At 42.6% G+C, this 13,502-nt stretch overlaps 1 protein-coding gene across 1 annotated transcript in view; it reads right to left on the bottom strand.

The window, feature by feature from the left end:
* The window catches only part of LOC134601684 (zinc finger CCCH-type antiviral protein 1-like), a 137,470-nt gene that overhangs the window by 47,227 nt on the left and 76,741 nt on the right, over positions 1 to 13,502 (bottom strand). The window contains exons 6-9 of the mRNA XM_063446198.1: positions 11,905 to 12,006; positions 11,100 to 11,223; positions 8,996 to 9,158; positions 4,300 to 4,420 (exon numbers count right to left, since the gene is read on the bottom strand). Coding sequence (XP_063302268.1) covers positions 4,300 to 4,420; positions 8,996 to 9,158; positions 11,100 to 11,223; positions 11,905 to 12,006 — 510 coding nt within the window. The remainder of the gene's footprint in view (positions 1 to 4,299; positions 4,421 to 8,995; positions 9,159 to 11,099; positions 11,224 to 11,904; positions 12,007 to 13,502) is intronic.

Here is a 13,502-nt window from a genome sequence, read left to right as displayed (position 1 = left end):
TAAAATACCATATTAAAACAATAATAAATATAACTAAAACTATAAACAAATTACAATATCACAGTATAAATTTAAAGCAAACCGGGCTCTCCTAGCGCCTTGCAATAATGCTGGTAACCGGTTTGGACAGTTCATCATTTTTTCACCTTCTTCCATTCCAGTTATAGATAAGTCAACAATTAGGTTTTCTCTCGTAGATCGGAGAGAGGGAGTTCCCAGGTCCGGAGGATTCTTCGACCCTCTTCCAGGTACAACACAGTGGTGAGTACTCAGTTGCTATGGATTAACAGATGAATCGGGAAGCAACCCCTGTATTGGATCTGTTGGGTCCTTAGGGTGATTTCCTTGAAACTTTACCTCTTCTGTAGCGTTTGGGAGGACAGGTTGTTGTATAGATGAATGGAGGAATATTTCGCTGGCAGATCTTTGGCTGTTCTTGCCGCGTGTGTCTGCATGTTCTTTTGTGTGAAAGTAGTGTAAGTGCACCAGGACATCTCCGAAATTTCTGCATGTAGAAATTTGGGGTTTTCTACCCTGTGCCGTCGGCCCATAACTAGCACATGAGTAGGGATGGCAGAAGTAAGGGCCTTGAATAGCCCTGTTAAAAGATCGTTACTTAATGTTCTCTGGCACACCTCTGATTCAGAGGTTTTGCCTCCTCGATCTGTCCTCGAGATCCATTGGCTTGCTTTAGCAGGTCTCCAGCCGTTGGACATGGTCAGTCATGTCATTGTAGGCCTCTGCGTGCTCCCCCATAAGGTGTTCTATGTGAGAAGTACGCTCACCCAAGAGATTTATTGATGCTTTGCAGCATCATCTTGGACATTTCATCTAAACACGCTTGGAAAAAGTCCTGTGTAACAGGGAAGTTTCCAATGTTTGGAGAATAGTGCAGGGGAAACCCTCTCCAGGGCCCATTAGACTTCATTATAGTCTCTAATGGGGCCTTGAGAGGATTCTTTCTAACAGTTTACAAATGTGTGCAATAAATATTCTTGAAAACATTCAAATAATTGTGGATGTATTTACATTTTAAAGGGGGAGAGGTGAGAAATGCTCTAGGTACGCCCCTGGATCTATTATGGGATACTCTGTATATAATCTCTTTCTATTTTCATTTTGAATTTTCACTAGGCCTTCCATCTCTGTAGATACAGAGTTGGAATATCTAAATGTATGTCCTGGAAACCAATAGAAGCCTAAAATCTTGATGATGCTTGCCAGTAGAAATGTCCTTCAGATTCCTATAAAAAACTGTTTAGTATATAAACCTAAAAAGTGCAAAAATAGACATGGGCTTCCATGTGTATTATAACTTTATTATGAAAACTGGATAACAGTAATTAACCCCCTCCCCCAAATGTAGTGAACCCACAGAGTATTTACAGAGAGATATGCGATGGGGAGGATAAAATCTCCTAAACAGTTATGATGGTCGGTAGGCTGCCTAAATAGTTTTGATGCTATAGCCTACAGTACCACCTGAACAATTTAGGAGTACAGGGGAGAGGGGAGGTTTACTACTGTTTATCCAGTTTATATAATTCTCTGATTCTCTATGGAGCCCATGTCTGTTTTTGCACTTTTTAAGAATAAGTGTTGAAGTGTTGAATTTCCACCAGAAAAAAATAGTGCAGTAGATGAGATTGATTGCAATATTAGAGGAAATTACAAGTGCTGCTGTACACTGAATATTAAAAACGAACTGTTGCTTGTGAGATTTTTGCTCAGCTGAACAGCTAATTCAAATATAGCCATTTTTTTTTTTTTTTAAAGCCCGTAGTGCCCATTTTTGTAATTTACATCCTCTGCTTTTAGGCAATAAGGGAAAACAAAGTTGACCAAAGCCAGGAAGTACAGTGGAGATAAGTATTTAGTTTTTTTACTTGTCTCCACTGATTTAGTCACCTGAGTAAATACCACATACTGGATTAAAGGGGTAAAGGAACAAGGAATTGTACTTCCAGGGAAGTGTTAGTTCTGTTTTAAAGGAATGCTATAGTCACCTAGACCACTTCAGCTCAATGAAGAAGTCTGGGTGGCAGGTCCTCCAGGTTTTAACCCTGCAGCTGTAAACATAGCAGTTTCAGAGAAACTGCTATGTTTACATTGCAGGGTTAATCCAGCCTCTAGTGACTGTCTTCCTGACAGCCGCTAGAGGCGCTTCCCCGACACTCAATACGAAAATTGCATTGAGCACGCAGAACGTCTATAGGAAAGCATTGAGAAATGCTTTTCTATGGGCTTTTATTATGCGCGCACGTCTCTGGCCGTGCATGCGCATTTGGCTCCACTTGGGAGCTGACGTTGGAGGAGGAGGAGACATCTCCAGCGCAGAGGGAGCTCGGCGCTGGATAAAGGTAAGTTTCTGAAGGGGTTTTTACCCCTTCAGCCCAGCGGGAGGGGGGCACTGAGGGAGGGGGGGATTATATAGTGTCAGGACAACGAGTTTGTTTTCCTGACACTATAGTGATCCTTTAAATGTGCCAGCATTGTAGTTAGTGACCCTGAGGTATAGAGGGGCATGTTAAACATAACTGCTGGTGGTATACATTATTAAAATACTTTATATTCCACCTAAAGCCTGTTGACTAGAGGACACATGAATAAAAGCTCTTCCAGATAGAAGGCTAGAGGACACAAGAATAAAATCTCAAGAGCTTTTATATGCTTTTACTGGTAATATCATTATGAAAATTATAGAGCAAAAGGTACAAGTCAATTGCTGATCTAGGGTACCCAGGGAAGAACTGACCAGTTGGGCACTCAGTCACATACACCAGGGTAGGTCCCGGAAGTTTGACAAGTGTGCTGCCTGGGGCACCTCCACGCAGCCTGCCTGGCACTCATATGAAGAGGGCTGCCACTGCTAGAGCCATCAGTCCGCATAGCAGTTGCCATCTTTAAGCAGCCATGCAACTATCCCTACCTGCCGCCTGATCGGATGAGAAGAAGAGAGGTGCTGGGTGAAATAGGAGTGAGGTAAGGAAAAACAAGGTAAGGGAAGCTGAATGAGGTGGGCGAATACAAGATTAGAGGATTTGCGTAGGGGCACAAGGAGTGAGACATAAGAGGAGAGGCACTAGATGAGAGGAATTGGGTACAGTGGAGGTTGACAAGAGGTAAAGGTTATTGGGTGAGGTTGGGGCATAATAAGAGAGGAATTTTTAAGGACAAAAAGTGAGAGGTATTGGGTGGGTTGGGGGCACAAGTAAAGGGACAATGAGGGCGTAATGGGAGGGGCACGATTTGAAGAAATTTGGTGACAAAAAGGCACAAGGGAAGAGGCACAAGTGGGGAGATGAGGTGAGAGGCCTGAGTGGGGTTACAAGGTAATATTCTTCTTGGGGGACATACAAGTGGGTAATTAGGGAGGGAAAACAAGATGGGAATTGAGAAGATGAAAAAGCAGGATATAACCGGTAAAGAGGTGAATTTAGGAGAAGTACAAGTGGACAATTGGGGGAGAGAAGAAAGAAGTGTAGTTGAGGATTTATGGAGGAGACATAACTGGGGGTTAGGATGCAGAATCATACGTGGATATTATTAATCCCAGCCAAATTAAGCCCTGGAACACAAACAAATACACACACACGAACAAACCCACCCAGATTTCTGTCAGTCCATCCCTAAAGGTACTCCATGTTTTCTATTTCAATAAAAAATGGGTGAGAGAAAGACTCTATTGGTTAGAAAACAAACTGCACACTTTTGTTACATACTTGATTCTAATGGACTCCGATCTGTTTGTTCTATTTTTTTTTTTTTTGGGGGGGGGGGGGGGGGGGGGGGGGAGGGGGAAGTGGTGGTGTTATAACTGAAAAAGGTGAAGATGTAGGTCACCAGTTGGTCTCAGAAGTCAGCTGGCAAGGCTGACCTTTTCTATGACTTTCTAGCGGAACTCTTTTTTTAAGACAAACTTTCTCTAGTTAATTAATCTCTTGAGGTTTATTGAGGCAAACTGAAAATACGATGACACACATGCAATTTAGTGATCAATAGGAATAGTGATCAATATGAGTACAAAAAAGTAACATTAGTTAAAGCTGTACAAGGAAAGTTGTAAATTGCATCAGAAAGCAATGCAGCACAATACATTTTTATAAAGAATACAGATGAAAAAGGAGAAGGAAAGAGAATAGAACAAGGATGGCATAGGAAGGAGAAATGGTGAAAGAAGAGGAAAAGGAAGAAAAACATATTAGACAAAAGAGACAAGCAGGACTTCTCCAATAGAGGGAGAACACGAACATAGTAAGTCATTTGGTAATTGTACACAATACTGAGAAACACTCTTACGTTTAAAATCAATCTCATATTGCTGCTGTCCTGCATGGAAAGGGATTGTATCATTTGGATCTGATAGATAGATATTTTCTAGATCTTCTGAAGACATGGAAGCGCTCACCTGCTTTGCATTCTAGGAATCAGGAACAGAGTTTTAGTATTATGTTTGGTGCAAGAGGACGACTATAATATGTCATAATATGTTATTAAAAAGGAGAACTTAAAGAAGAAATATTTGCACAAAATGCACATTGTGTTTGTAGATTGTTATGTTAAAGTAATGGCAAACCTATTTATTTATTTTCATCAGATCAACACGGGCGAAACGCGCGCGTCAGGGGCTCAGGATGCTTAGTCGGCTACACCTTTGTTTTATATCAACACAGCCGCGATTTTGCCAGATACCGCTCTTTCTATATAGGCATCCTATTCTTGATATTGGTCCGGTTCTTCACTAACTATTTCAGCCTGCTATGGGGGGGACCTAGTGGCAGTGTAAGCATTTATTAAGGGGTGCCCTAGAAGGCACTTAGATTATTGACAAGCCAGCGCTAGGATGTGTCACATTTTTCTACACTGCTACTGATCTTCACTCCCTATTCTTAGCGATTCACTGCCATTGGGAACCTCCTGTGCTATAGGCACCTTTCTTGGTAATTACCACTTTACCTCCTTAAGCCTTATATGTTTGCTGCTGACGAATTAGATACTTGGTTTTGTGCCAAGAGACACACTGATTGGACTTGTTTCTGCAGGACAGTCTAGTCGATATATGTGCTCTGCACTAGTGATGTCGCAAACATAAAATGTTCGGTTCGCGAACGGCGAACGCGAATTTCGGCAAACCGCCATAGACTTCAATAGGCAGGCGAATTTTAAAACCCACAAGTTGTTTCAAGGGGGCTAACACCTGGACTGTGGCATGCAAACTCCGATCAGTGGCTGCATCTTGCAGCCGCTTAGTAGATAACTCCCTAATTCCCACGGTATCAGGGAGTTATCTACTAAAAGGCTGAAAGACCTAAATTGGTCTTTCAGCCACATTTACTAATACTAAGTAAAGATTACTTAGTATTAGTAAATTCTGCCCCTACTCGTTATACTGCGAGTAGGGGCATGTCTAGTAAGCTGCTCACTGTAAAAAAACAAAACAAAAAAAAAACCTATTGGCCCCCACCCCTGTGCGACGGGTGGGGGCCATAAATTACAATGGGGAGGGGACCTACTGCCCTCCCCCTGGCCCCCACCCTTGAGCGGTGGGTTGGGGCCATAAAGATGATGAGGGGGGGACCTACTGTCCTCCCCCCCGGCCCCCACCCCTAGGCAGTGTGTGGGGGCCATAAATTACAATGGGGGGGGACCTACTGTCCTCCCCCCCCCGCCCGCACCCCTGCGCGGTGGGTGGGGGCCATAAAAATAATGAGGGGGACCTACTGTCCTCCCCCCCGGCGTGGTGGGTGGGGGCCATAAATCACAATGGGGGGGACCTAATGTCCTCCCCCCTGGCCCCCACCCCTGAGTGGCGGGTGGGGGCCCTAAATACTAATAAGGGGGGGACCTAAGGTCCTCCCCCCTGGTCCCCACCCCTGAGCGGCGGGTGGGGGCCCTAAATACTAAAAAGGGGGGGACCTAATGTCCTCCCCCGCGGCCCCCACCACTGAGTGGCGGGTTTTGGGCCCTAAATACTAAAAGGGGGGGACCTTTAACTAAGTACCTGTAAAAAAAAAAAACCTTACCATTCGATGTTTTCTTTCTTCTAAAATCTTCTTTTTTTAGCCCCAAAAAAGGGCAAATAAAAAAACATAATAACCGACGCAATAAAAAAAAAAAAAAAAACGAGCGCAAAAAAAATAATCCATGTTCACCCGGCGAGGGCTCCGCGCAGACTGAGCTCTGCAGGGCGGGGGAAGGCTTATAAAGCCTTGCACCACCCTGCAATTAGGCTCAGAGCACTCTAATTGGGTTTAAGCCATCCAATCAGAGTGCTCTGACAGGTAAAAGAAGAGACTGACAGGTAAGTCTCTCCATTTACCTGTCACAGCACTCTGATTGGTTGGTTTGAAATCCACCAATCAGAGTGCTCTGTGTCATTTTACACAGCGTGGGAAAGTTCTTTGGAATTTTCCCACGCTGTGTAATTTGACTCATAACTCTCTGATTGGTGGATTAAGTAACCAATCAGAGAGTTATGAGTCAAATTACACAGCGTGGGAAAATTCCAAAGAACTTTCCCACGCTGTGTAAAATGACACAGAGCACTCTGATTGGTGGATTTCAAACCAACCAATCAGAGTGCTGTGACAGGTAAATGTAGAGACTTACCGGTCAGTCTCTTCATTTACCTGTCAGAGCACTCTGATTGGTGGGTTTAAGCCATCCAATTAGAGTACTCTGAACCTAATTGCAGGGCAAGGCTTTATAAGCCTTCCCCCGCCCTGCAGAGCTCAGTCTGCGCGGAGCCCTCGCTGGGTGAACATGGATTATTTATTTTGCGCTCGTTTTTTTTTTGCGTCGGTTATTATGGTTTTTTATTTGGCCTTTTTTGGGGCTGAAAAAAGAAGATTTTAGAAGAAAGAAAACATCGAATGGTAAGTTTTTTTTTTTTTTACAGGTACTTAGTTAAAGGTCCCCCCCTCATTATTTTTAGGGTGAGGGGGGTAGGTAGGGGGCTAATTTTTTTTGAGGGGGAGGGGGTGACTAGGAGTTTGGGGACCCCATGTCACCTGGGGGGGTCATTTTTTTAGGGCCCCCACCCGCCGCTCAGGGGTGGGGGCCAGGGGGAGGACCTTAGGTCCCCCCCCTTTTTAGTATTTAGGGCCCCCACCCGCCGCTCAGGGGTGGGGGCCAGGGGGGAGGACATTAGGTCCCCCCCTTATTAGTATTTAGGGCCCCCACCCGCCGCTCAGGGGTGGGGGCCAGGGGGGAGGACATTAGGTCCCCCCCCTTATTTGTATTTAGGGCCCCCACCTGCCGCTCAGGGGTGGGGGCCAGGGGGGAGGACCTTAGGCCCCCCCTTTTTAGTATTTAGGGCCCCCACCCACCATTTTGGGGTGGGGGCCAGGGGGGGAGGACATTAGGTCCCCCCTTATTAGTATTTAGGGCCCCCACCCGCCGCTCAGGGGTGGGGGCCAGGGGGAGGACCTTAGGACCCCCCCCCTTTTTAGTATTTAGGGCCCCCACCCACCGCGCAGGGGTGGGGGCCGGGGGGAGGACAGTAGGTCCCCCCCCCATCATTATTTTTAGGGCCCCCACCCACCGCTCAGTGGTGGGGGCCGGGGGAGGACAGTAGGTCGTTCCTCCATATCAATGAGTTAACCCCCCCCCCCCCGCCCCCACCCCCTGAGCGGCGGGTGGGGGGGTTGTCAAAGTTTACTCAATGATATGATGATATGGAATAGGGGGCGGACCGAACATCGCATATGTTCGCCCGCCGTGGCGAACGCGAACAAGCGATGTTCGCCAGGAACTATTCGCCAGCGAACTGTTCGGGACATCTCTACTCTGCACATCCTCCTTTTATCATAACTGCATACTCATGTGGTAATAGGTATATCTAGACAACTAGTATCTTTCTCATTCTACCCTCTTTGCTTTATTTGGAAACCAACGGCTCCTATGCTGCTCTACCAAGATTATCTACCCAGGACCAATATTTCGCTTTTTGCTTTTATTTTATTTTGTTCTTATTTTCTTTTTAGTAGAATTATTAAAAGTCATGTTTTATGCTTACCGTATTCGATATTTTGTCAATTTAGATTGTTGTACTATTTCCATATTTACTTAGGAGACACATATCAAGTCTATTTTTTACTTTATTGAGTTAGGAGACACCTATTGGTAGTTTTTTGTTTTCTCTTTTTCACTTCTATCCTTTAGCAATTTAGGAGTTATCCCCCATTTTTTCCTACCATTACTTTGTCTCTCACTTACATTCTGGCTCTACCTTTTCTTTTCTTTTCAGTCATCAACTATTGAAATGTATTCACAGCCAATAGCTAACTAAAAGCTAAAGTACAACCTGGGCATGCCATGCAAATAACATTAACAAAAATGTAGGTACTTTAGCTACAAAAAAATGCGTACATACTTTTATAGCATGTTTTTGAAAAACATTTTACCCATTTTAGTTATTTTGAATGATAAATCCTAGAAAAGCCTACTTCTTTAAAATACAATATATACACTAAAAATAAAACAAGGAAATAATAATTAAATAGACTATTATGCAGAGCGTACCCTACACTCACTCTTAGCTCTAAGAGGGGCTTATAAATGCAGCAAATACCCTACACTCACTGTTAGAGGGGTTTATAAATGAAGCAATTTGTCAAATCTCAAATCTGTGAACCAGACCTTATATAAATTATGGCAGCTGAGATATGGTTGTTATCAACACTATGACTCTGAACTAATTCTGCTAATTCTTATTTTAGAGAAGCATTCAATTCAATGCTTCCCTTTGAGATGCATCGGACTGAAGGCGTGCAGCAATTGTTGAACATGAACCCTATGTCTCCAATGCTTATCTGTGGCTGCATGTGGGGAGATTGCCCTGGTGCTGGATTATAGGTACATTTCATGGCTTTATTTTCATTCTTTGATTTAAAAAAAGGGTGACAGCAATATAAGAACAAATAATAATTATAATAATACAATTATATTTTTACAGTTTTCCTTTAAAGCTTGTTTAGATGGCCAACAAACTTACTGATTTCCCATACTGAATCCATGTCCCTAATTCATCTTTCCAGTACCACAACCACTCTGTGGTCAGAACAAATTCATTGGGTTTTGAAACTGATGATGGGGTGCAGAGTCGACGAATGCGTCTGGACCCAGATTTCATTGTGAGAAAATCAAGTGATGAGTACCTGCAGAAGAATAATAAATACCAAACAGATCAGTGAATGTAAAATGAGGTCATATACCATCAAACAACAAAGGTTAGGTACAAACAGCATTGTAATCACAGAGAGAACACTCTGGTCGCATCATACCAACGAGTATAAAAAAAAAAGAACTGAGTAATCAGATAGACAAGTTCATTTGTTGCTCTCTTTCTTAAACAAATCGATTATTTTGAGAATTGATCCACTCATCCATAGAACCCCTTTCAATTTGTTTTCAAGCTGATCAATCAGTACTTTGTCAAACAACGCAATTAATTTAAGTAAGAATTCAACGAATGAATATGTTTATAATCAAACAAAGACATTTTCCATCATTTCAAATAAACTGAACAAAATTATAAATGCAACACTTTTGTTTTTGCCCCCATTTATCATGAGCTGAACTCAAAGATTTGAGACTTTTCCTATGTACACAAAAGGTCTATTTCTCTCAAATATTGTTCACTAATCTGTCTAAATCTGTGTTACTGACCCCTCCTCTTTTGCGCGCGCATTTAAACTGCCCATAGGAAAGCATTACTCAATGCTTTTCTATGGACATCCAGCGTCTTCTCGCTGTGATTTTGAGTGAGAATCGCGGAGGCGCATCTAGCGGCTGTCAGTGAGACAGCTATTAGAGGCTGGATTAACCCTCAGTGAAACATAGCAGTTTCTCTTAAACCGCTATGTTTTCAGCTGCAGGGTTAAAACTAGATGGACCTGGCATCCAGACCACTTCATTTAGCTGAAGTGATCTTATTGCCTATAGTGGTCCTTTAAGTGTATGTATCTGCATGCAGTGGCATACATGCCCGCCGCCATGTGTTGCGGTCACGAATCAATTTTCGCACCGGGACCCCATGGATCGTGTGTACTCCACTGCATTGAATGTACTTAAATTGCCCTTCTTCTATAGAAAGATGGAAAAAAGTGGGGTCAGTATTCAAGAGGACTAAATTACAAATGCTATAATTATGTTGTAGTTTAAATGGACACTGTAGGCAACCAGATCACTTCAGCTCACTTAAAGTTGTCTGGGTGCAGTGTCCCAGGTCCCTTAACCTTGCAATGGTAATGATTGGAGTTTTTGATAAATTGCAATAATTGCCTTTTGAGGGTTAACTCCACCTCTAGTGGCTGTCAACCAAATTTTTTGTCCGCTTTGCATGAGGACATCCAGCGTCATGTAAAACCCCATAGGAAAGCATTATACAAAGCTTTGCTATGGGGGAAGTCCTAATGCGAACTAAGGTGGAGCCTGAACCAGCACCGAGGGACATAGGCGCTGGAATCAGATAAGGGACAGAAGGGGTGACAGAGGGAGTGGGCACTACAGGGAGCTATAGTACACTGTAGTCACAACTACAGCTTATTGTATTTGTTCTGATGAGTACAATCATTCCCTTCAGGCTTTTTGCTGTAAACACTATATTTTCAGAGAAAATGCAGTGTTTACATTACAGCCTAGTGATAACTCCACTTGCCACTCTTAGATGTTTGCTAAAGCTGCTTCCTGGGGCAGTGCTGCAGAGTAAGCAGCACTGCCCTTCAGTGTCTCCACCCTCTGCATGCAGACACTGAACTTTCCTCATAGAGATGCATTGATTAAATTCTTCTCTATTAGGAGATGTTGATTGGTCAGGGCTGTGTTTGACGTATGCTGGCTCTGCCCCTGATCTGCCTCTTTGACTGTCTCAGCCAATCATATTGGAAAGCACTGTGATTGGCTCAGACCACCACTGATGATGTCAGCAAACACAGGCAGTTTCAGAGGCAGAGACAGCAGCTTCATAATTGAATACAAGTAAGATTTTACTATATTTAAGGGGGCAAAGGTGGGTGAGGGGGGCTAGATGTGTTCCTGTAATGTATTGTTTAATATATTTGAATATATTTGCATATCATAACATTTTGAAATTGTACCTGTCCTTTTTAGGGTCACAGTACTCCCTTTCAATTGTTTCCATTTCTGTCAAATCTTCCCATTTTGTGTCTAATGAGATTTGCCAACGGTAAGGCAGGTGATAATGCATTCCTTCACATCTACCTACAAACACAACACAAAAACTGAAGAAACAGATTCCACACAAAAGTTAATATAAGGTGTTCTAAGGCAGACGATTAGGGCCCAAGATTAAAAAAAAATACTTGACAAACTCTGCACTATGCACTATGACTATACTAAGAGTAAAGGAGCGTATTGACTAGGGCTAAGTGGGTTTGTAATCCTTCTTTTATGTGGTCTAATTCAGAAGATGTACATTTGTATTAAGGAGGCCAGGAAAGTTAAACATGGTGCATATATTTAGAATTGAATCATAGTACATCCATGTCCATTACTCAACTCTTTTAAAACCAGGCTGCCCTCATTACAGTGAGTACTGAGAGTGCTTCTTCATTTTCTACAACACCATCTAACACTGTTGTTCTAGAGGAAAAGTCTGAAATCTATACCTGGCAACTAATTTTATTAAATAATAAAAATATATTAATGTTAGACATAACAGGGCTAAAAATAAATTGCGGACTACTACCTACTTAGAATGCCCTATGATGAACCATGCCTTGATTAATTGACATATTCCTATTTCTGTATTTTTCCTATCATGCTTCATGTCTAAGCAGGGTAGAGAAAAATGTCAAGGTTAAAAAGTTCAGAAAGTCAGTTTACAGGAGAGTAGGGTCGGGAGAGCAATACGAAGAACATTATTGGGGTTTGGTCACATACTTCCAAACTTGCAGAATTTCCAGACATTGGAAAGGCAGATCTCTGTAAAGTCAGTCACCTTCTTAGGCTCTCGATTCTTATTTATGTCTACATTTTGGTTCACTAGAAAAAAATAACCTTGTAATTAGTGATTTAAAATGTAAAAACATCAGAACAATTGTATGTGGTTCTATATTTGATCTCCCACTAATACTATTTTTAGTACAAGGTTCTGAGATGCACCAATATTTAAACCAGGGATGTTCAGACTTCAACCTCTAGCTGTTGTTGGCTTGCGTTTCCCACAATTCTCCTTTAACATCAGATGGGTTAAATCTTAAATTTACTCTTTTCATTCACTACCTACAAATGTTTTCAGTCACTACTGGTATCTTCAAGTAAAAGAGAAAAAGAAAAAACATACCTAGAAGAAAAGTATTTTCTGCCTAGAGAAGGGATCACCTGTATTATTGTAAGCAATATAGCTAGGGGTGGGGGCCGGGGGGGGGACAGTAGGTCCCCCCCCTATTGTGAATTTTAGGGCCCCCACCCACCGCTCAGGGGTGGGGGCCGGGGGGGGGGACAGTAGGTCCCCCCCTATTGTGAATTTTAGGGCCCCCACCCACCGCTCAGGGGTGGGGGCCGGGGGGGGGGGGGCAGTAGGTCCCCCCCTATTGTGAATTTTAGGGCCTTATTTTTTATTTTAGGGCCCCCACCCGCCGCACAGGGGTGGGGGCCGGGGGGGGGGCAGTAGGTCCCCCCCTATTGTGAATTTTAGGGCCCCCACCCACCGCTACAAATGTTTTCAGTCACTACTGGTATCTTCAAGTAAAAGAGAAAAAGAAAAAACATACCTAGAAGAAAAGTATTTTCTGCCTAGAGAAGGGATCACCTGTATTATTGTAAGCAATATAGCTAGAGTTTCCCTCCAATGAAGGAAAACAGCTATTCGGTAGAATTGCATTTGACAATAGTCTTCTCTTACTTCAACAAGATGTAGATGAATGATTGCCATAAAATTCTAGAGCAATGTCACTAACCATGCCTTAAAAGACTTTGCCACTTGCAAGCCTGGAGGGTAAATTCTATACTAAACAAAAGTCAACTTCTACTCTCCATGGCTACATTTTCCCTCGCCAATAACTATACTATAATATAGTGTTCAACCAGTAAGGGTATATTTTAACTACATCTTTTTTTTATTTTATTATTGTTACTCAACTAAATGGTATTTTTTCCATTAACCTTCAAAGAATGAAAATAACAATTTGATTCTTGCAATAATCAAACCTGTGATACTGATGTACAGTACACAAATATCTACTGAGCTCTCTGCAAATAAAAACAAACCTAAACAGTATGAGACTTCTCGTTGGCACATATTTGTACAGCTCTCTGTGATATTGAGTATCATGCTATAAAACCCCTGTAATCAATCACTTATTGTGGGATTGGCAAGCGTGAAGAAGACCTTTGCCATCCAAGGCACAAGTCTCACTGCTCCCTAGAACTAACCAACAACTACACTATGTAATTGTGCTTCCTCTATTAAATGCTGTAAAACCTTACAAAATGTCTTGACCTGCTAACGCCTTGATTTAATATTTTTGGATAACATT

The sequence above is a fragment of the Pelobates fuscus genome, chromosome 3 (assembly GCF_036172605.1).
Source record: "Pelobates fuscus isolate aPelFus1 chromosome 3, aPelFus1.pri, whole genome shotgun sequence".
NCBI classification, from domain to species: domain Eukaryota; kingdom Metazoa; phylum Chordata; class Amphibia; order Anura; family Pelobatidae; genus Pelobates; species Pelobates fuscus.
Note: the sequence above shows the minus strand (reverse complement) of the source record. Positions and strands in the feature narration are given on the sequence as shown.